Source organism: Scyliorhinus torazame, chromosome 26 (genome assembly GCF_047496885.1).
Source record: "Scyliorhinus torazame isolate Kashiwa2021f chromosome 26, sScyTor2.1, whole genome shotgun sequence".
Lineage (NCBI taxonomy): Eukaryota > Metazoa > Chordata > Chondrichthyes > Carcharhiniformes > Scyliorhinidae > Scyliorhinus > Scyliorhinus torazame.
The window spans coordinates 17,851,781-17,875,701 of NC_092732.1; the positions used below are offsets into that span (position 1 = coordinate 17,851,781).

Sequence of the window (23,921 nt, forward strand, 5' to 3'; positions counted from 1 at the left end):
GATTGCGTTTGAGCAGGCATGGTGATGTTCTGGAAGTGGACATAGCGGTAAAGATGCATCAATGTGCCTGGCTGTATTAACTGAAGGTGCATTGGACCACGAGCGTTGGAAATTGTCTCGCTAGGTCAGACTCCATTCTGGCTGGAGCCCTATCGCACTCCATATACTGCCGCGGGGCCAATATTATAGGACTCCCTCCAGAATGTTAATGTGGGGTTTTCCCAAACCACATGGAGTGCAGCATTCAAGAAAACTACTCTACACCACCTTCTGAATCAGGCAGTTATGGATGAGACAGAAATGCTGGTCGTTCCAACGACACACATATTGGAGGACCGAAGACAACAAAATGTCTTCGAACTGACAACGCGGAGTCACGTATGACGCAGAGGTGGCTGGTTAACTTGTGGATTCTCTACCACCGAAGGCAATGGAGGCGATGCCACCGAATCTATTCAAGAAGGAGATAGATAGACTTCTAGGCAGTAAAGCCGTGATCGATATTGAACGAGGCGAGACTATGTTGCTGGTACGGAAGAACATCCCTGATCGCGTTGAATGCTGAATTTGGATCTAGGGTTCGAAGAATCCTATATATTATGTTTTCCTGTGAAAACCGACATTGTGTTTCTAGATCATTGCCCAGATCATTATTGCAAGTCACTCACCTGCCATAGTCACCTGCACCGCTATGCTGCGGGGTGCGTGATAAGCTATCTGCTGTACAATTCTCGCATAGCCACAGGTGTAGTTCCATTTCCCAGTGTTAACCATGTCATTGACGATGAAGGAGGCAGCGTGCACAGCGCCGGATACATCCAATGTTCCCTTCTTGTTATCATCACGGTAGAAGTAAAATCGCCCACCAGAGGGCAGAATAGCGCCTATGCAAGTCAATCGAATGGGCTTTCCTCTGCTGACCACACCAGAGGTTGGGTCGACAGAAATCGTGGCTCTGGGGAGCTTCTCTGGAATTAAACAAATTCAGGCATCAATAGGTAACAGTACATTGGAAGAGTCATCGAACCATATAATGATGGGCATGAAAAAATATCGAGAAGGTGGGCACATATGGTATATTTTGTATTCAATTACTTTTGATAGTTCGATATCGCCTGCCCGTTTTGCTCCACCAGTCCAGCTATTCAACGTATCTTCGTCCGCCATTCCAAACAACTCAAGCATAATACCACTACCATAAACATCTCCCCCTCACATACAATGTCACCGACGACTGTCTCCTTGATGCCCTGGGCGATTCCTCGATTACCCCCCACCCCCAACCCCCTGCCATCCCCTGCCCAGTACATTTCCATGTGATCGCAGAAGGTGCTATGTTTTCCTGCTCCTCCCCACCTCTTTTCCTTCTCCTCCTTCGCAGTTCAAAGTCCCAAAGATGCTTTTCAGGTGAAACAACATTTCACGTACATCTCCTTCAATTGAACGACAGTAACCCCTGTTCCGAATGTGGTCTCCAACGCAGACGAGCTGCCTGCTTTCAGGAACACCTTGTTCGGTCGGCAAACATTACCGTGACCATGCTGTTGCTTGCCACTTCAATTCATCAAACTTCTCTCGTTACAACATATCTGTCCTTGGTCTGCTGGAATGCTCCAGTAAAGCTCCATAAAAACTGCAGGGGCAGCACCTCATCGTCTAATTACGCACTTGGAATTCTAAACTCAACACGGAATTCAGCAACTTCAAATTATGAACTCTATCCTCCATCTTGAACCTCCTTTTTCATCCGACTTTCAAAATCCATTTTCTGTCCCAACGCCAACTGTCACTTGTTCTAAAGTTTTGCTTTAACAGAGCGCCGATTTTTGCTCTGTAATTAACATATTCTGCTCTCTAACGTATCCACCAGGAGTAGCATCGTCTTTGGCATTCCAGGATGCAATTAAAAGAGTTGACAAGGGGGAAGCCAATGGGTGTGGTACATTTGGACTTCCAGATGACTTTTGACAAATCCCGCATAAGACATCAGTGTGTGAAATTGAAGTGCACGATATTTGGAGTAGTGTATTGGGATGAATTGAAAAATGGTTGGCAGCCAAGAAACAAAGGGTCGAAGTTAACGGGTCTTTTTCAAATTGGCAGGCTGTGACAAATGGCGTCCCGCAAGGATCAGTCCAAGGGCCCCAGGTATTCAGTATGTACATCAATGATTCATGGAAACAACATGTAATATCTCGAAATTGTATATGATTCCAAGTTGGATGGGAGGGTGAGCTGTGCGGAAGGTCCTTCAGTGTGATTTAGACAAGTTAGAGTTAGTCGGCAAATTATTGGTAGATGCAGTATAATGTTGATACATGCGAGGTTATCTATTTTGGCAGTAAATGTTATCTGAATGGCCAAACTTATAGCGAGGGGGAAGTCCAACGAGACCAGGAAACCAGTAACTTAAGGTAAACATGCAGGTACAGTCGGCAGTAAATAAAGCAAATCGTATACTGGCAACCCTTGCGAGAGAATTCGAGTATAGAAGCAGGGATGTCTTGCTACAATTATACAGGGCCTTGGTGAGGCCACACCTGGAATCGTGTGTGCAGTTTTCGTCACCTTAACTGAGGAAGGGCGTTCGTTGTCGAGAGGGAGTGCAGCAAAGGCTAACCAAGCTGATTCTTGGGGTGGTGGGACTAACGTATGAGGAAAGATTGAATTGGCTAGGATTGTCTTCCATGGAGTTCAGATGAATGGGAGGAATCACATAGAAACCTATAAAATTCGAACAGGATTAGGCAGGGTAGATGCGGGATGTCCCCGACGGGTGATGTGTCCAGAACCAGGGGTCACAGTCTGAGGATACGGGGTGGACATTTACAACAGCGATGAAGAGAAATGTCTTCACCGAAAGGCTGATGAGCCTGTTGAATTGTTTACCACAGGATGTAGTTGAGGCCAAAACTATGTATGTTTTCAAAACGCAGTTAGATATAACACCTGGGGCGAAGGGGGTCAACAGATTTGGGTGGGATACGGGATGAGTCTATTGAGTTGGATGGTTAGCCATGATTATAATGATGTGGAGATGCCAGCGTTGGACTGGGATGAGCACAGTAAGAAGTTAATTCACCCGAGGAAGGAGCAATGCTCCGAAAGCTAGTGTTTGGAACAAACCTGTTGGACTTTAACCTGGTGTTCTAAGACTTATTACAATTATCATAATGAATGGCGGAGCATACTCGAACGGCCGAATGACCTCCTCCGGCACCTATTTTCTATGCTTCCATGTTAATACTATAAGCTACAACTGCTCCTTCCTTCACCTGAGGAAGGACCAGTGCTCCGAAAGCTAGTGTTTGAAACAAACCAGTTGGACTTTAACCTGGTGCTGTAAGACTTCTTACTGTACTTTGTAACAAGCATCAGGGATACGCTGAATGGGGCAGCGGGCTTGAAGGGCAGAACGGTCTACCCCATCTTTTATTTCCCCCTGTTCTCATGTCTCCTCGAGCTGGTAAGTTTATTTCAGTCACGAGTGATGTGATCTCCTATCTTCCGATTGTGGCAGTTTTCTGCGCACACATTGGCCATCACGTGTGCTGCTCTGACTGATCACAGTTTTTGGGTGGCATCCCGTTGAGAAACGCGCTATAACTATGCAAACACACCTTAATTTAAACCAGGTGAACAGCACAGCAGCCATTAAGGCAAGTATTTCCCTATTTTACTCCGGCAGAGAATCAATTCATTTGATATCAGAAATGATGAGAGCACGCTGGAGCTAAATTAGCAGTGGAACCGGGAGGACCTGGCCCTTGTTTGAAATCCCAATGGGTTCTAATCTCCATTGCCCATCCTTCATTCCTTGTTATTCAGATTAACATCAGGAGTTGAAAATACTGCCAGACATTAGGTTATCCCATTGGATTAAGCGTACTATAATAATGTTAAACTGCATCCGGTGAAATGTTGGAACAGGAGGAGTCCGTTCTAATCTAAACGTTCCATCATTCAAGAATAGCATGGCGAATCATCCAATTGGTCAAAACTTCCACACTATCTCCAACATCCCGTGTATACTTCAGAACTCAGATAATCGATGGACCTCACAATCTCTGAGCGACTCAATGAATCAGCATCGACAGTTCGCTGTGAGAGAGACTACTCACAACCGTCATAGTGCAAAGCTTCATCCCAGCCTCAGTACGAAATCGCAGAACACTTAGACTGTGTGAATATAGGAACATGAATAGGCCATTCAGCCCATCTAGACTGTCTAGCAATTCAATGGCCACATTCTTGTCTTTGGCCATGTCCTTCGATATGGTTGCTGAACACAAAATATATCTGTCTCGGATTTAAAGTTAACAGCAAATCTGACTTCAACAACTGATTGTAAGAGAGAGTTCCAAACTGCGACCAAACTTTGATGGAAGAGATTCTTCCGAACATCTCTCCTGGATGGCCCAGCCTTACTTCTAGACTACTCCCTAGTCTTACAATCACCAACCAGTGGAAATAGTTTATCTTTCTCTACCCTGTCTTTCCCTGTTGATATATTGAATATATCGATCAGATTATCACTTAACCTCATACGTTCTCGCAGAATCAGGTCTATTTTAAGTTCCTGATCAGTCATCAGTTATGACTGATTACAGTCATAAACCCTGCAATCCAGGAATAATTTTGATAAACGTACGTTGGCCAAACTATTCATTCCAAAATGTGATGCCAAGAACTGCTCACAGTACTCCAGGTGGGTATAACTGGGGTTTTGTATAACATCATCACTCCCCCCCGGATATCCCCTATTGAATATAAAAGCGATCTACACAACTCCACGTCACAGAACAGCCTTCCTGTTGGAGGAATCAGCCTTGTGGTGTTTCTGGTTGCATTCTTTCTCAAGCAAGTATATGTTATTCACACTAATGTTGCAAGGGCCTGGGATCGTGAAAGAAGGATCAGCCTGGGGACAGGAACAGCAAAAGTGGAAGAGACATCAAGAGAGTCAGGAAAGCATAGAATGTCGAGACTACTTTAGTTACAATGGAGTTCGGCAAAATTGGACGGAATTTATTTCGATCAATGGAAAACATGTGGGAATGCCTTAATTGCTGTCACTTAGACATGGTTGAGAGAGGGGCAGATTTGCAGATCAATATTGCATGACACAGAAACGTCATGCAAGATTGGGAAGAAGGCCAAAGAGAAGGGGACGCTGCCATTTTGTTCAGAACAAAGAATACAGAAATTTTAACTCTGAAGGAGGCCATTCGGCCCATCGAGTCTGCACCGATCCACTTAAGCCATCACTTCCACCCTATCCCCGTAACCCTCCTAACCTTTTTGGACACTAAGGACAATTTAGCATGACCAATCCACCTAACCTGCTCGTCTTTGGACTATGGGAGGAAACCGGAGCACCCAGAGGAAATCCACGCAGACATGGGGAGAACGTGCAGACTGCACACAGACAGTGACCCAGCGGGGAATCGAACCTGGGACCCTGGAGCTGTGAAGCCACAGTGTTATCCGCTTGTGCTACCGTGCTGCCCTAAAAGAGACTGGAAATGGTGAGGGAAATAAAGGAGTTGACTCAAAGTGTGGAAACTGAGGCAATTATACCAGATGTCACCCTTCGTTTAATCCGCTTATGTTCTGAAGAGAAGCAATGCAGAGATTGTAGGGTAAAAACAGAAAATGATGGAAACACTCAGTGAGCCTAACATCACAGAGGGAGATAATCAGCAAACACCTGTGCGAGACAGATATTACGTGCAGCGAACATTTGTTAATATTATTATAATACAGCGTGCTCTCGCTAAATGTTCGATTTCTGCGAATTCTGCGTGAGAGCTTCATTCAAGGATGAAGCACTTACCGGTCACATTGAAAGTCACAGTGTCACTACGGGGCGTCTCATATTCTGTCCCTTTCACCGCTTTCACAAAACTGCAACTGTAGGTCCCGGCATCCTGTGGGGTGAGCTCCTTGATCGTGAAGATGATACTCCGCTCGAATTCTGACATATTATAGCTGTAGGTAGGCTGCTTCTGTTCCCGATACAAGTTTGAGATGTGGCTTCTGTGGCTGCTGGTACAGTTAATGCTAACTCGCTCCCCTACTGTAAACACATGAGACACTGGCTCTACAGAAATTGTGGGTTTTGGAAGTTCATCTACAACAAATACAACAGAAGAAGTTGATGAGAACTACTGTTACAATATGGAAATACATACAGGAGGCAAAGGACAATGCCCCTGGAGCGATTGCAGAGAAGATTGCTAAAACTACTACCAAGAGTGTGGATGTCAACGCCACTTGCCTCAGTCCGAAGTGACCGGTTGACCATACCTGACGCGCACCCCCGCCCTGCATCGCCCTTGATCTGTGCTCTTTGGCCAGATATAGGGAGGGTGGAGGCAAGGATCATTTTATCATCGACCCCCATAAACATAGCACGTAATATTATCTGTGTCCAATCATAAATTCTCTCCTTGTTATTGAACTCCAGAGAATCGAGGCCCTTTCTACTAAGAAGGATGGGTGAGTAAATTTGCAGATGACACTAAATGTCGGTTGAGCTGTGGACAGTGCGGAAGGATGTTACAAGTTACAGAGGGACATAGATAAGCTGCAGCGCTGGGCTGAGAGGTGGCAAATGGAGTTTAATGCAGAAAAGTGTGAGGTGATACATTTTGGAAGGCATAACAGGAAGACTGAGTCCTGGGCTAATGGTAAGATTCTTGGCAGTGTGGATGAGCAGAGCGATCTCGGTGTCCATGTACGTTGCCAGCCAGGTTGAGAGGATTGTTAAGAAGGCGTACAGTGTGTTAGCTTTTATTGGTAGAGGGATTGAGCTTCGGAACCATGAGGTTATGTTGCAGCTGTACAAAACTCTGGTGCGGCCGCATTTGGAGTATTGCTTGCAATTCTGGTCGGCGCATTATAGGAAGGATGTGGAAGCATTGGAAAGGGTGCAGAGGAGATTTACCACAATGTTGCCTGGTATGGAGGGAAGATCTTATGAGGAAAGGCTGAGGGACTTGAAGCTGTTTTCGTTAGAGAGAAGAAGGTTAAGAGATGACTTAATTGAGGCATACAAGATGATCAGAGGATTGAATAGGATGGACAGTGAGAGCGTTTTTCCTCGGATGATGATGTCTAGCACGAGGGGACATAGCTTTAAATTGAGGGGAGATAGATGTAGGACAGATGTAAGAGGTATGTTCTTTACACAGAGTGTAGTAAGGGCGTGGAATTCCCGGCCTGCGACAGTCGTGGACTCGCCAATACTAAGGGCATTCAAATAGTCATTGGATAGACATATGGACGATAAGGGAATAGTGTAGATGGGCTTTAGAGTGGTTTACAGGTCGGCGCAACATCGAGGGCCGAAGGGCCTGTATTGCGCTGTAATGTTCTATGTTCTATGTTCTCAGTCTCAACTCGCTGGACAGCTATCGAATCCCTGGAATAAGATTTGCATTGTTCATTTGCTCCAGTTCTCTCGCATGCGAATCCGTAAGTTTTAAAGTGCTGGTGGACAAGGATAAGAGTGAATGTGCTAAATTGGGGGAAGGCTAAATATAACAATATTAGGCGGGAACTGAAGAACATAGATTGGGGGCGGATGTATGAGGGCAAATCCATATCTGACATGTAGGAGGCTTTCAAGTGGCAGTTGAAAGGAATTCAGGACCGGCATGTTCCTGTGAGGAAGAAGGATAAATACGGCAATTTTCGGGAACCTTGGATAACGAGAGATATTGTAGGCCTCGTCAAAAAGAAAAAGGAGGCATTTGTCAGGGCTAAAAGGCTGGGAACAGACGAAGCCTGCGTGGAATATAAGGAAAGTAAGAAGGAACTTAAGCATGGAGTCAGGAGGGCTAGAAGGTGTCACGAAAAGTCATTGGCAAATACGGTTAAGGAAAATCCCAAGGCTTTTTGCACGTACATAAAAAGCAAGAGGGTAGCCAGGGAAAGGGTTGGCCCACTGAAGGAGAGGCAAGGAAATCTATGTGTGGAGCCAGAGGAAATGGGCGAGGTACTAAATGAATACTTTGCATCAGTATTCACCAAAGAGAAGAAATTGGTAGATGTTGCGTCTGGAGAAGGGTGTGTAGATAGCCTGGGTCACATTGAGATCCAAAAAGACGAGCTGTTGGGTGTCTTAAAAAATATTAAGTTAGATAAGTCCCCAGGGCCTGATGGGATCTACCCCAGAATACTGAAGGAGGCTGGAGAGGAAATCGCTGAGGCCTTGACATAAATGTTTGGATCCTCACTGGCTTCAGGCGATGTTCCGGAGGACTGGAGAATAGCCAATGTTGTTCCTCTGTTTAAGAAGGGTAGCAAGGATAATCCAGGGAACTACAGGCCGGTGAGCCTTACTTCAGTGGTAGGGAAATTACTGGAGAGTATTCTTCGAGACAAGATCTCCTCCCATTTGGAAGCAAATGGACGTATTAGTGAGAGGCAGCATGTTTTCGTGTAGGGGAGGTCGTGTCTCACTAACTTGATAGAGTTTTTCGAGGAGGTCACTAAGATGATTGATGCAGGTAGGGCAGTGCATGTTGTCTATATGGACTTCAGTAAGGCCTTTGACAAGGTCCCTCATGGGAGATTAGTACAAAAGGTGAAGTCACACGGGATCAGGGCTGAGCTGGCAAGGTGGATACAGAACTGGCTAGGTCATAGAAGGCAGAGAGTAGCAATGGAAGGATGCTTTTCTAATTGGAGGTCTGTGACCAGTGGTGTTCCACAGGGATCAGTGCTGGGACCTTTCCTGTTTGTAGTCTATATAAATGATTTGGAGGAAACGGTAACTGGTCTGATTAGTAAGTTTGCAGACGACACAAAGGTCAGTGGATACAGTAGAATTTACATTGTTTGGAGACTTGGGCGGAGAGATGGCAGATGGAGTTTAATCCGGACAAATGTGAGGTAATGCATTTTGGAAGGTCTAATGCAGGTAGGGAATAAAGAGGGAATGGTAGAACCCTCAAGAGTATTGAAAGTCAAAGAGATCTAGGAGTACAGGTCCACTGGTCACTGAAAGGGGCAACACAGGTGGAGAAGGTAGTCAGGAAGGCATACGGCATGCTTGCCTTCACTGGCCGGGGCATTGAGTATAAGAATTGGCAAGTTATGTTGCAGCTGTATAGAACCTTAGTTCGGCCACACTTGGAGTTTCGTGTTCAATTCTGGTCGCACACTACCAGAAGGATATGGAGGCTTTAGAGAGGGTGCAGAAGAGATTTACCAGAATGTTGCCTGGAATGGAGGTCATTAGCTATGAGGAGCGGTTGAATAAACTCGGTTTGTTCTCACTGGAACAAAGGAGGTTGAGGGGCGACCTGATAGAGGTCTGCAAAATTATGAAGGGCATAGACAGAGTGGATAGTCAGAGGCTTTTCCCCGGGGTAGAGGGGTCAATTACTATGGGGCATAGGTTTAAGGTGCGAGGGGCAAGGTTTAGAGTAGATGTACGATGCAATTTATTTACTCAAAGGGTAGTGGGTGCCCGGAACTCGCTATCGGAGGTGCTGGTGGAAGCAGGGACGATAGTGACATTTAAGGGGCATCTTGACAAATACATGAATAGGATGGGAATAGAGGGATACGGACCCAGGAAGTGTAGAAGATTGTAGTTTAGTCGGGCAGCATGGTCGGCACGGGCTTGGAGGGCCGAAGGGCCTGATCCTGTGCTGTACATTTCTTTGTTCTTTGTTCTTTGTTTACACACAGTGGCAATAGTGTACAGCAGCACTCTAGGCGTTTGGTTTCTTTGACAGGTTCGTGTACATGAAAACATTGTTAAACAAATGTTTAAATATGATACGAATATGACGTACATCTAATTGGAGTAATAAAGCAATGCTGCCCCAAGAAATGAATGATGAGGAGCAGAAGGGTGCTTGTCACTATGAACGTGATGCTTAAGAATGATAAAATAAAGCCTTGATTTGGCAGGACGAGAATTGTGATTGATTACAAGACCGAATTTTTTTCACATTCAAAATATTGACAGCTCAATAAGTAATTAACTGCTGGGTCAATTCAAGGCCTTAAGCTATCTGATGCTCAGATAACGGGCGTTTAAGCAGTCTACAAAGGCATCTAAACAGTTAGTGTGACCGAGATAAGAGCTACAGAACGATACAGCAAGTGTAAGTTTTCATGTTACGTGTCAACACACTGCCTATATAAAATCATTAGATCACCTTGGTTCATGAAACTACGGATGTGCAAAGAATACTTCCACTTGTGGGAAGATTCAAGACGATGGGGAATTATTCACAAATAAGGTGTCGACCATTTCAGATGGAGATGAGGAAGGGTTATTTTTCCCTTTCAACGGTTAATGTATCTTTGGAGCCCTCCTCCTCAATTGGTGGTGGAAGGAATGTCTTTGAATGTTTTAAAGACGATACACAGATTTCTGAAAGGCAAAGGGGCTAAAGAGTTACGGGGCAGGCTGGATATCGATCTGTGGTTAAAATCCAAACAGTCTTTACCTAATTAAGTGGCAGAACAGGTTTGAGGGGCCGAATGGCTTATTCCTGCACCTAATTCGCATATTCGTATGTTGATATGTACGCATAATGGTTAATAACACCAGAGATGTTAACGTGATGTCCAAGGTAGTCGAATAGTATAAAGATGAATCATGCGCTCTCCAAATTTGGACTTGGTCGAGGATTATGGGACAGAGATTCATGAAATGCAATATTATTCACCAGTCACATTGAACTCCACGAAATTACTACGGGGCGACTCATACACTTTCCCTAACACGGCTTTTGAAACACTGCAGCTGTACGCTCCACCATCCATTGGGTCGACCTCTTTGATCGTGAAGATGATAGTCCTCATGGAGTCTGAGACATTGTGCGTATCGATAGGACGTCCGCCATGCTCTCTGTACAAGTGGGAGATTTGGCTTAGGTAGCTTGTGGTGCAGTTAATGTGAACTCGGTCCCCAACTGTTACCAAACCAGAGGCCGGCTCTATTGAGACTGAGGGCTTTGGAAGCTCATCTGTAACAAATAGAACACAAGGAGCAGATGAGAACTTCTGTGAATATTTTGGGGGGGGGGGGGGGGGAAGTCCTGAAATGAAGCACAAGCAGGCAATCGGACGTCATGATTGGACTCAGATTGACCTGCCTTGACCTCAGTTCAACGTCCAGCTGACTGTGCAATGCCAAGCCATATGGGAATTCCATCTTTTCATCTTTGTACCATTCGGCTACCACGTTTTAACATCTCTCCTATTGCTTTCCAATCATTGGTTATTCCATCCTAAGTTGACAGTGTGTTCACAGTACACGTACTGTTACACCTGTAGTGACACATACAACTCTCTTTCATAAATAGGTTTCCCCATTCTCTCCCTTCCTCGGCAGAATGTGATGCCGAGTTCAGAGGAACTGTGGTTTCCCTGTTTAGAACCGTTTTAATGAGGAATGGTGTGTGTGTGTGTGTGTTTGTTAGTGGGGTTGTATTGAATCCAGCCGTTCAAAATGTAGTCAATAAGGTGATACGTTTACCAGTGACAGGACAGTCAAGAAGCAGAGGACACACAGATTGAAAACAATTGGCAAAATAATGTGATGGGGATTTGTTCAGGAAACACCTTCCGGTTTTCCAACGCAGCAAGTGATCTGCAAAACCTTGTCTGACATGATGCACCAAGCTAATCGAATGGGAACTTTCAAAGAATGTTCGTACATATGTGTGGAAATTGCAGGGCAATTGAAAAAGAAAGGGGGCAGAATGCCGGAGCTGTATTGCTTGGCTCTCTAAAAAGTGAGCACTGGAATAATGGGATGAATGGCCTTCTTCTGCGATATGACATCCCATAACTCTTAGTGTTTCATTGGCAATAATAGAAGGTGTAACTTTGCATTACCTGTTATACTGAACAGCACTGGGTCACTGATTGGCGAATATGCCCAGGTCATGTTTGTCTCGAAGAACTTCTGATATTTGCAGTTGTAAGTGCTGGGCCCTTTCGAGGTTTGGGTGGCACTGAACCTGAAGACGGCGGTGTAGTTCACGTCAGTTTTCGTCATGACTCTGACTTTGAAATGCGTGTACAATTCCACACTGCAGCGCGTGAGAGGGAAATGGCAGATGAGTGAATAATTCTCTCCTGGTAGAATGATACTGGATGGTGGCTCCAGAGACAGGGTAGGTTTGGGTAAGCCAACTGGAGAATAATCAATACATCAAACATGACTTGTATGAGATAACCATTTTTATTCACGTTTCAGAATGAATTATCCTTCACATCCTCCTTAATGCCTGTCTGATAATCGCAATGTTCTCACCTAGCGGGAAACAGCGCATGGGACCTCAGAGAACATAGAACAATACAGCACAGTACAGGCCCTTCGGCCCACGATGTTGTGCTGATCATTTACCCTAATCTAAGATCAATCTAACCTACACTACTTCAATTTACTGCTGTTAATGTGTCTGTCCCAAAAGTCGCTTCAATGTCCCTAATGACTGGCTCCACGACCTCCGCTACCGGTGCATTCCACACACCACCACTCTCTGTGTAAAGAACCGACCTCTGACATCTCCCCTATACCTTCATCCAATCACATTAAAATTATGTTTTCCACCTTGTGGAAAAGTCTCTGGTTATCGACGGTATTCATACCACTCATCACCTTGTGCACCTCTATCATGTCACCCCTCTTCCTTCTTCGCTCCAGTGAAAAAAGCTCCCTCAACCTTACTTCATATGTCATGCCCTCCAGTCCAGGCAGCATCCTGGTAAATCTCCTCTGCTGGAGTGATTTGAAGGTAGAAGCGGACGTAAAAAGCAAGGACTAGGTTTCCTATCTCTTAAAATATAAGAATGGTAATAATCTTTATTGTGACAAGTAGGCTTAAATTAACACTGAGTTGCCTCGTCCTGTGGATTAGGTCGTTGTGCAGACTTAACCAGGTAATTGCGTCTAGCATATTTAGAGGGACATAGGAATTTAGGACTGAGGAGCAGGAGTAGGCCTTTGAATCAGTCGAAACCGCGCGTCCATTCAATAAATTAATCTCGTCTTGGTCTCAAGTTAACTTTCCTGCAGGCCGATACACAATCTATCTCAGTCTTGAGAATACTTAAAGAGCCCACACCACAATCTTCATGGGAAGAGAATTCGCAACAGTCTGGTTACCTTCTGAGAGAAAATAATATTCTCCACCCACTCTTAAAGGACAGTATCCCCGACTTCTAAAAACTCCCCTCAGCGCCCTACATATTCCAATACGAACACGTCATTTTATTTGTAATTGCAATGTGTATCGGCCCAACCTCTTTAATATTTTGTCATAAGATAAACCGTACAGCCCAGGAATAAATCGAACAAACGTTCTCTGGTATGCTTCTAAATCAGTTATATCGTTTTATCAAATAAGGGGCTCAGAAGCGTATAAAACAACTCACCCCAAAATGTGGTCTCAGCAGTGCCCTCAAGAGTTGCATTAAAACGTTTTTACATTTATTGTTTGTACCTTTTGCATACATGGCAACATTCCATTATCTTTCCAATTACGTGTCCAATCTGCATAATATAGTCACGTGAGTGATATATCAGGACGCTCAGTTCCCACTGTACCATTTAGTAGTGTAATCTTTCACAGCTTAAATCGTATAATGTGATTCTATTCTTGCTGCCAAAATAGACATTTCCGTCATTGGTTCGGCCAACATGTGTTGCCCATCTCTAGTTGCCCGTCAGAAGGTGATGATGAGTTGCCTCTTGAACCGCTGCTGTCTTTGAGATGTAGGTCCACCTACTGTGCTGTTAGGGAGGGAGTCCCATGATGTTGCCACAGCAACAGTGAAGGAACGGCGATATAGTTCCAAGTCAGCCTGGCGAGTGACTTGGAGGGGGACCTCCAGGAGGTGGGGTTCCCAGGCATCTGCTGCTTTTTCCTTCTATATGGTCGTGGGTTTGGAAGGTGCTGCCTAAGGAACCTCGGTGAGTTACTGTAGTGCACCTTGTAGATGGCACACGGCTGCCACTGTTCGTCGGTAGTGGAGGATTTGTATGTTTGTGGAAGGGGTAGCAATGAAGCGGGCTCCTTTGTTCTGGATGGTGTCGAGATTCTTGGGTGTTGTACTAGCTGCACTCATCCAGGCAAGTGGAGAATATTTCATGACACTCCTGACCTATGCCTTGCAGGTGGTCGACGCGCTTTTCGTTTGGGGGTGTGGGAGTCAGGAGTCGTGTTACTCGCCGATTGATTCCTAGCCTTCGACCCGCCATGGCAGCCACAGTATTAATGTGGCTAGTCCAGTTCAGTTTCTGATCAATGGTAACCCCAAGGATGTTGATTGCGGGGAATTCAACGGCAGTAATGCCATTGAATGTCAAAAGGTGGTGGCTAGGTCCTCTTTTGTCGGAGATGGTCATTGCCTGGCACTTGTTTGGCACTAATGTAAATTGCCACTTGTCAGCCCAAGCCTGGATTTTGGCATGTATTGCTGCATTTGGACATGGACTGTTTCGTTCCCTGAGGAGTGGAGAATGTGCAGAGTTCCGAAAACATCCCACATATATAAGAACATAATAACCAGGAGCCGGAGTAGGCCATTTGGCCCCTCGAACCTGCTCCACCATTCAATGAGATCATGGCTGATCTTTTGGGGACTCAGCTCCATTTTCCGGCCCGAACACAAAAACCCTTAATCCCTTTATTCTTAAAAAAACTATCTATCTTCATCTTAAAAACATTGAATGAAGGAGCCTCCACTGCTTCACAAGGAATTGTATAGATTCACAACACTTTGGGTGAAGAAGTTCCTCCTAAACTCAGTCCTAAATCTACTTCCCCTTATTTTGAGCCTATGCCCCATAGTTCTGCTTTCACTCGCCAGTGGAAACAACCGGCCCGCATCTATCCTATCTATTCCCTTCATAATTTTATATGTTTCTCTAAGATCCCCCCTCATCCTTCTAAATTCCAACGAGTACAGTCCCAGTCTACTCAACATCTCCTCGTAACCCAACATATTCAGCTGTGGGATTAACCTAGTGAATCACTTCTGCACACCCTCCAGTGCCAGTGCGTCCTTTCTCAATAAGGAGACTAAAACTGAACACAATACTCCAGGTGTGGCCTCACTAACATGTTATACAACTGCAGCAAAACCTATCTAGTCTTAAACTCCATCCGTCTCGCAATGAAGGACACAATTCCATTTGCCTTGTTTATCACCTGTTAAACCTGTAAACCAACTTATTGCGACTCATGGACAAGCGCACCCAGGTCTCTCTGCACAGCAGCATGTTTTAATATTTTATAATTTAAATAATAATCGCTTTTGCTGTTATTCCTACCAAAATGGATAACCACACATTTGTCAACATTGTATTCCATCTGCCAGGCCCTAGCCCATTCACTTAGCCGATCCAAATCCCCCTGCAGACTTCCAGTATCCTCTGCACTTTTTGCTTTACCACTCATCTTAGTGTCGTCTGCAAACTTGGACACATTGCCCTTGGTCCCCAGCTCCAAATCATCTATGTAAATGGTGAACAATGTGGGCCCAACACTGATCCCTGAGGGACACCACTAGCTACTGATTGTCAACCGGAGAAACACCCATTAATCCCCACTCTTTGCTTTCTATTAATTAACCAATCATCTATCCATTCTACTACTTTACCCTTAACGCCATGCACCATTACCTCATGCGGAAACATTTTATGTGGCTCTGTCAAAACCTTTTGGGAAACCCAGATATACCACATCCATTGGCTCCCAGTTATCTACCGCACTGGCAATGTCCACAAATATTCCACTAAATTAGTTAGGCACGACCTGCCCTTTATGAACCCATGCTGCGTCTGCCCAATGGGACCATTTCCATTCAGATGCCTCGCTATTTCTTCCTTGATGATAGATTCGAGCATCTTCCCTACTACCGAAGTTAAGCTCACTGGGCTATAATTACCCGCTTTCTGCCGTCCTCCTTTTTTAAACAGTGGTGTCACGTTTGCTAATTTCCAATCCGCCGGGACCACCCCAGAGTCTAGTGAATTTTGGTAAATGATCACTAGTGCATTTGCAATTTCCCTAGCCATCGCTTTTAGCACTCTGGAATGCACTCCATCAGGGCCAGGAGACTTGTCTACCTTTAGCCCCATTAGCTTGCCCATCGCTACCTCCTTAGTGATAACAATCCTCTCAAGGTCCTCACCTGTCATAGCCTCATTTCCATCACTCACTGCCATGCTATGTGTGTCTTCCACTGTGAAGACCGACCCAAAAAACCTGTTCAGTTCCTCAGCCATTTCCTCATCTCCCATTATTACATCTCCCTTCTCATCCTCTAAAGGACAGATATTTACCGTAGCCACTCTTTTTTGTTTTATATATTTGTAGTAGCTTTTACTATCTGTTTTTATATTCAGAGCAAATTTACTCTCATAATCTATCTTACTCTTATTTATAGCTTTTTTTGTAGCTTTCTATTGCCCCCTAAAGATTTCCCAGTCCGCTTCTCACTTCAATTTGATACTCTCCCTTATTTCCTTAGATATCCACGGTCGATTTTCCCTCTTTCTAACGTCCTTCCTTTCTGTTGGTATAAACCTTTGCTGAGCACTGTGAATAATCGCTTGGAAGGTTCTCCACTGTTCCTCAACTGTTTCACCATAAAGTCTTTGGTCCCAGTCTACCTTAGCTAGTTCCTCTCCCATCCCATTGTAATCTCCTTTGTTTAAGCACAAAATACGAGTGCTTGATTTTACCTTCTCACCCTCCATCTGTATTTTAAATTCCACCATATTATGATCGCTCCTTCCGAGAGGATCCCTAACTATGAGATCCTGAATCAATCCTGTCTCATTACACAGGACCCGATCTATGACCGCTTGATCCCTCGTAGGATCCATTACATACTGTTCTAGGAAACTATCGCGGATACATTCTATTAACTCCTCCTCAAGGCTGCCTTGACCGACCTGGTTAAACCAATCGACATGTAGATTAAAATCCCCCATGATAACTGCTGTACCATTTCCACATGCATCAGTTATTTCTTTGTTTATTGCCTGCCCCACCATAATGTTACAATTTGGTGGCCTATAGACTACTCCCAACAGTGACTTTTTCGCCTTACTATTCCTGATTTCCACACAAATGGATTCAACCTTATCCTCCATAGCACCGATGACATCCTTTACTGTTGCCCAGATGTCATCCTTAAATATCAGAGCTACACCTCCTCCCTTACCATCCACTCTGTCCTTCCGAATAGTTTGATACCCTCGGATATTTAAGTCCCAGTCGTGAAGCCATGTTTCAGTAATGGCCACTACATCATAGTCATTCACGATGATTTGCGCCATCAACTCATTTACCTTATTCCGAATACTCCGAGCATTCAGGTAAAGTATCTTATTTTGGCTTTTTTACCTCTGTTCTGAATCTTTACACCTCGATCAGTAACCTCTCCTAAGTTATATTTTCTCTTTACCTTTCTCCTAATTTTCCTTCTCGTTGAACGCAGATCGTCATGTAATAACCTGCCGCGTCGCTTACCATTAATGTTTTCACTTCCCATTTTATTCCTTTTAGTATTCCTGGTCCTATTCACTGAGCTCCCCTCAGTCACTGTACCTTGTACTGTCGCCCTTTTTGATTTTTGACTATGGCTTCTCTGCTTTACACTTTTCCCCTTACTGCCTTTTATTTCTATCGCTGTTTTACTACATTCCAACTTGCTGCATCGGTTCCCATTCCCCTGCCACATTAGTTTAAACTCTCCCCAACAATTCTAGCAAACACCCCCTCCCCCTAGTACATCGGTTCCAGTCCTGCCCAGGTGCAGACCGTCCGGTTAGTACTGGTCCCAACTCCCCCAGAACCGGTTCCAATGCGCCGGAAATTCGAATCCCTCCCTCTTTCTCCATCTCTCGAGCCACGCATTCATCCTATCTATCCTGACATTCGTACTCTGACCAGCCCGTGGCACAGGTAGTAATCCTGAGATTACTACCTTTGAGGTCCTACTTTTTAGTTTAACCCCTAACTCCCTGAATTCAGCTTGTAGGACCTCGTCCCGTTTTTACCTATATCGTTGGTGCCTATTTGCACCACGACAGCAGGCTGTTCACGCCGTTCCCCCCCCCCCCCCCCCCCCCCCCGAATGTCCTGCAGCCGCTCCGAGACATCCTTGACCCTTGCACCAGGGAGGCAACATATCATCCTGGAGTGTCGATTGCGTCCGCAGAACCGCCTGTTTCCCCTTACGATTGAGTCCCCTATCACTAAAGCCCTGCCATTCTTCTTCCTGCCCAGCCGCGCAGCAGAGCCAGCCACTGTGCTTGAACCTGGCTGCTGCTGCCTTTCCCTGGTGAGCCATCTCCCTCAACAGTATCCAAAGCGGTATATCTGTTTTGCAGGGAGATGATCGCAGGGGACACCGGCACGGCCTTCCTACTCTTGCTCTGTCTTTTGGTCACCCATTTTCTAGCTCGCTCAGTACCTTTCACCTGCGGTGTGATCAACTCACTAAACCTGCTATCCACGACATCATCAGCATCGCGGTTGCTCCAAAATGAGTCCATCCGCAGCTCCAGAGCCGTCAGGCGGTCTAACAGTAGCTGCAATTGGACACACCTCTTGCACGTGAAGGAGGCAGGGTCAGTGGACGTGTCCCTGAGCTCCCACATCGCACACGAGGAGCATTACACGGGTCTGAGATCTCCTGCCATGTCTTAAACCTTCGGTTAACTTCAACAAATACAATTTGCAAAAAATCAATAATTAAATAAACAAATAAACAACGAAGAAAAAAATAAATGAATATACCAATGAACAGAAAAAGAAAACAGAAAAACTACTACCCATTCACTTACCAGGGATAAAAAGCACTTCCTCCCCACCCAGCTTCGAATTCCCACCTAGATTCAAATTCCCAAACTCACTCTTGGTTCTATCTCACTCTGGCTGTGTCTTCTATGGCTCACTGGGAGAACTCACATGGAGTGAGTTACAAGTTGCTCTTTTTAAATTGTCCTGAGTTGACTCCCCTCCCCACCTGCTTATAGATCAAGGTAGATTTAATGTGACTGACACTTAACTGCCAACCATTTATGTGAGTGGGTGGGGCAGACCTTGTTAACCTACACTGCACAATTCTAGCTTAATTTAAATTAATTTAAACTCCTGAAATTTAAAAGGAGCTGCCTTACTGATTTGATTTGATTCAATTCCCACCTAAATTCAAATTCCCAAACTCACTCCTGGTTCTGGCTCACTCTGGCTGTGTCTTCTCTGGCTCACTGGGAGAACTACTGTATATACGGTATATTTCGCCTCTATGTTAGATCTACCAAAATGCAGTACCTCACATGTGTCCATATTCAACTCCATTTGCCATTTCTTTGCCCAAGTCTCCAACCTATCCATGTCCTGCTGTATCCTCTGACAATACTCAACACTATCTGCCACTTTACCAACCTTGGTGGCATCAGCGAACTTACTGATCAGACCAGCTGCATTTTCCTCCAAATCGTTTATGTATACCAAAAACAACAAACGTTCCAGCAAATATCCATGTGGAACACTGCTGGTCATAAGCTTCCATTCAGTAAAACACCCTTCTGCTGCTACCCTTTGTCTTCTGTGACGGAGTCAGTTCTGTAACCATCTTACCACCTCACTCTGATAGAACATAAGCACATACGAATATCTGCTACATTTTTGTACCCGCTCACTTAACCATTTGCAGAATCTCCAACTCCACTTAACAGCTTTCTCTCCTACCTATCTTAGTATCATCAGCAAACCTGTATTCGCCTCTTCACACAAGGAATTGATGTAGACTGAAAATTGTTCAAGATTCAGCATTAATGCTTACGGAGCTCATGTGTTGCTGCATAATAATCAAAAACAAAGTGATTATCCCTTCTTTCTACTCCCTGTTTGCTGTCCAATTGTTCGCCAATGCAAAGAAGTTACCCACTACGACACCCGCTCTTAAGTGTGCAGTAACCTTCGATGTGGAACGTTACAAAATGTATTTTGGAAGCCCAAGTACGTCACACCTGCCTGTTTCGCTTTGTACACCTTCGTACAACACGCTAATCTATCAGATAAAGCCAATATCTCTTCAGGTATAAATGTGAGCTCTGCTTGATTATATCGTCATTTTCCAAGTATGTTAAACTTCCCAATAACTTCCAGAGAGGCATAAGCACATAGGATCCTTGAGTTGGACGACATCAGAGCAGCCTGCAAAGTTATGCCCTCAATCTACAATAGTAGATTGCGATTGATGATATTAAACCATTTCTACCAATGCCCGGAAGGTCCGTGTACAGTCCAGTGATCGGAATGTAAAACAGCTTGCAGCCACCTCAGATGTAAAATGTGTTGGTCGTTAATCTAGAAACGACGTAACTATGCAAGTAGGTGCAACCGAAGGACAAGGAATCGTCATTATTGATGTTGCTACATTGACAATCATGGGACATGGGGAGATAATCGCATAACATTGACTCAAAACCCACATCAAGAATAAGGTGTAGGAACAGGATCAAACGACAGGTCTCATCGATCCTGCCCCGATATTCAGTAGGACCATGGCTGAGCTTGGATTGAACTTTATTTTCCCGACGATGTTCGTTGTACTTGATTTCCGGGCAGACCAATAACTGTCTATTCCACCATGAATATAATGAACCATTGGGCATTCAAATCACAAAGAGTTCCAAATCTTTGACTGAGGCGTTTTTCCTCATCTCAGTCCTACATGAGCAGCCGCATTCTTAGACTGCAATTCCAGACGAGCGGAAACAACCTCTCAGTTTCTATACTGTCAAGGACCCCCACTGTATCTAACACGTTTGCGTTTAGGGGCCCTCGTCATTCTTCAAAACACGAGAAATATATGTTCGAACATACCCCTGATAGAGGAGTTGCTGGACGCGGACGACTTCGGAAGGGGGAACTGCGGGGACCTCTATAGGCGACTGATAACGGCGACACGCTTCCCGCTGGTAAAGACAAGGGAAAAATGAGAGCAGAATTCGGGATAGAAATAGGGCGGGGACTCTGGAGCGAATTATTGAACAGGTCAACGTCTACCTCCACATGTGCAAACCTAATGCAGGTGAAAGTGGTGCATAGAGCGCACCCATCCACAACCAGAATGGTTAGGTTCTTCCTCGGAGATGACGGATAAATGAGAATAGTGCCAAGGAATGCCAGCCAGCCAGACCTACGTGTTATGGGCCTCACCCAGACTTATTGGGTTATCGACAGCCTTCTTTGAGGCACTGTCCAAGGTTGTGGGGGTGAGGGTGGAGCCAATCCCGAAACTGGCAATCTTCGGAGTGTCAGACTAGACAGAACTCATCGCCTGCTATTGAATCCTGTTCGGCTGGCCAGCAGCACCACCCTAAGCTGCAGACTGGCTGATCAACCTGTCGTTATTTCTCAGACTGGAGAAAATCACATTTTCCATTCGGGGGTCGGAAAAGGGCTTTCACAAGACATCGACACAGGTCGTGCACCTGTGAAATTTTCTGCCGCAAAAGGCTGTGGAGGACAAATTATTGATTACATTTAAGAAGGAAATAAATAGACGGAAACACGTTAAGGCTGTCATGGAGTATGGAAACGGCGCTCGAGTATTTGTCTGAGGACAAGGATCAGCAATGGCCATGATCATTGGTGAAACAGGCTCTAAAGTTCAACTGGCATACTCCTGCGCCTATTTATTTGTTTCCATCCGCCATCCTTCCTTATTCTAGCTTCTCTGTGTTTCCAGCCTCTCAACATCACTCTGAAATAGCTCAGCCACATTTCAGTTATCACAGAAACCTCACCCTACGAGCTACGTGCTGTACCCGTTCAAGAAGACGGCTCAATATCAGCATCTCAAGGGGCATTTAGAAATGATCCAGACATAATATCCATGTCAACCAAATTCAAATCTCAGCATTGAATAAAAATGCATTTGAAGCCATGGGTATTATGGGACGATAGAGCACTAGGAATGTAATTTAGTCCGATTATGGGTCCTGGAAAATGCTAGGAATTAACCGACCACCCATTAATTACTTCATAGATTGATATATTTCATTTGTACCCCTTGGATAATCAGAAGTAACTTTAAAAATGTATTTATTATGAACGTTTCATATATCTGCAATGCTAGCTGATGACTATGAAGTACATAATCTGTTGGGCGATGAATGTCCAACGTTTCCAAATGCAATTTATGGAGAAATCTATTTCCAATGTCAGCCCTTGATTATAATTAACCAATGCCAGCCACTGATTTTATTTTGCATTGAGGACAAACCTTAATTGGAAAGACTTAGAGATGTTGCGTTACTCACCACTGTCAACGCCAAATGAGGCCACTGCCATGCACCACGAGGAGATGGAAAGAGATCAGTAAAGATTTCAGTTAGAACATTGCACTGACATTTTACTACACAAGCATTCCATTGAACCATAGAACACATAGTTTAAATAAATGGTGAAATGACCAGAGGGAAATGTGAGGGGCATCGGGCTGCGTTACTGCGCCAGGGACACAGGATTAAATTCTTCCCTGAGTGATTCACTGTGCAGAGTTTGCACTTTCTCCGCCTGCCTGCGTGGGTTTCCTCCGGGTGCTCCGGTTTCTTCCCACAAGCAAAGATGTACAGGTTAGGTCGAGAGTCGGTGCAGATTCGATGAACCGCATGGCATCCTTCTGCACTATAATGATTCTAATATCATATTCGAGGGGAGATGAGGAAGCTTTTTATTTACATGTAACGACATTTTGTGATCTCGTAAATGTTTCCTGAAAGGGTGGGGGTGGGGGGGGGGGCTAAATTAAAGTGGAAGATTCACAGTGAGGAATTGGATAAATAAAAAAGGGATGAACATGGTAGTAGACGGTGGCAGTTAATCAATTAACTCGTTCTTTCAATCAGCCAGCATATGAATAATTTTCCAAATGGCCAGTCTTTCTGTGCATTGTCTCTCAATGACATGATGAGTATTCTAAATTTTAGAGTCCCATTGCGCCCAGTAAGGTTTCCTTGGGAAATAACCTTTTATTGTTCGGTGAATATGACCGTAATTCGTTGGACAAACGACTGTACGGGATACAGTTTTACACCAAGGTGCTATATGGTGTGAACAATGCTATTGCACTACTGTGCGAGTGCTGTTCTATCAGTTGCGACCTCTTTCAGATAAACTGGAACAGAGTTCCATTCATATATGGACAAATCCTCACAATGTACTTGTTTGAAGATCGGAGCTGTTCTACCTCAGTTTATTCCCCAACCTCCATTTATGGATAAAATTCGCCAGACAATATATGACATATATGACCCAAGGCTAAACACCTCCACCCTATCCCCATAACCCAATAACCCCACCCATATATGACAATAAATTCCCCAAAGTAGCAATTTATCTAATCAGCGGTTAGTCTGTTCTCGAGGTGTTGAAGGAACGTGTTGGCAAGAGTTCGCATTCCAGAGTCTTCACCTAAATTGCTACTATTAATTTTAAAGTATTAACAGATAATTGTGAAATGCCGCTGTCTGGGTAGGAACATGCTTCAAGTCCAATGACAATATTCGGTGAATCGCTTGGTTGCGTTTGTTCGAAGATGGAATTCAGTGAAATGGGGAAAGACAGGCTCATGAAATTAGCAAAGCTGACGGTGTAGATAACTAAAGCAATCCGGGGTAGGTTAGGCCAGATAAACTGTACCCATATCTATATCACTGTACCATCTTTACATTAGTAACTGGGTGCAGAATCTGTAAGTGATCAAAAGAAAAAATACGGAGAAGAGCAGGAGACTTCACAATTATCCACTTATTCAGATATGGAATGTACTCGTAGAAATAATGACAGGCAGAACATGAGAAACCTTGTAAACAGACAAAGTACTTTCAACGTTTGAAATGATAA

The 23,921-nt window shown here is 44.6% G+C and overlaps 1 protein-coding gene across 3 annotated transcripts in view; it reads right to left on the bottom strand.

Moving 5' to 3' along the window:
* The window catches only part of LOC140402906 (immunoglobulin superfamily member 1-like), a 36,104-nt gene that overhangs the window by 5,691 nt on the left and 6,492 nt on the right, over nt 1–23,921 (bottom strand). Inside the window, exons 3-7 of one of the 3 annotated variants that reach the window (XM_072490540.1) lie at nt 22,337–22,360; nt 11,872–12,171; nt 10,698–10,997; nt 5,837–6,133; nt 669–968 (exon numbers count right to left, since the gene is read on the bottom strand). In XM_072490540.1, the coding sequence (XP_072346641.1) occupies nt 669–968; nt 5,837–6,133; nt 10,698–10,997; nt 11,872–12,171; nt 22,337–22,360 (1,221 nt within the window). The remainder of the gene's footprint in view (nt 1–668; nt 969–5,836; nt 6,134–10,697; nt 10,998–11,871; nt 12,172–22,336; nt 22,361–23,921) is intronic. The other 2 variants (XM_072490541.1, XM_072490542.1) reach the window with 2 other exon arrangements.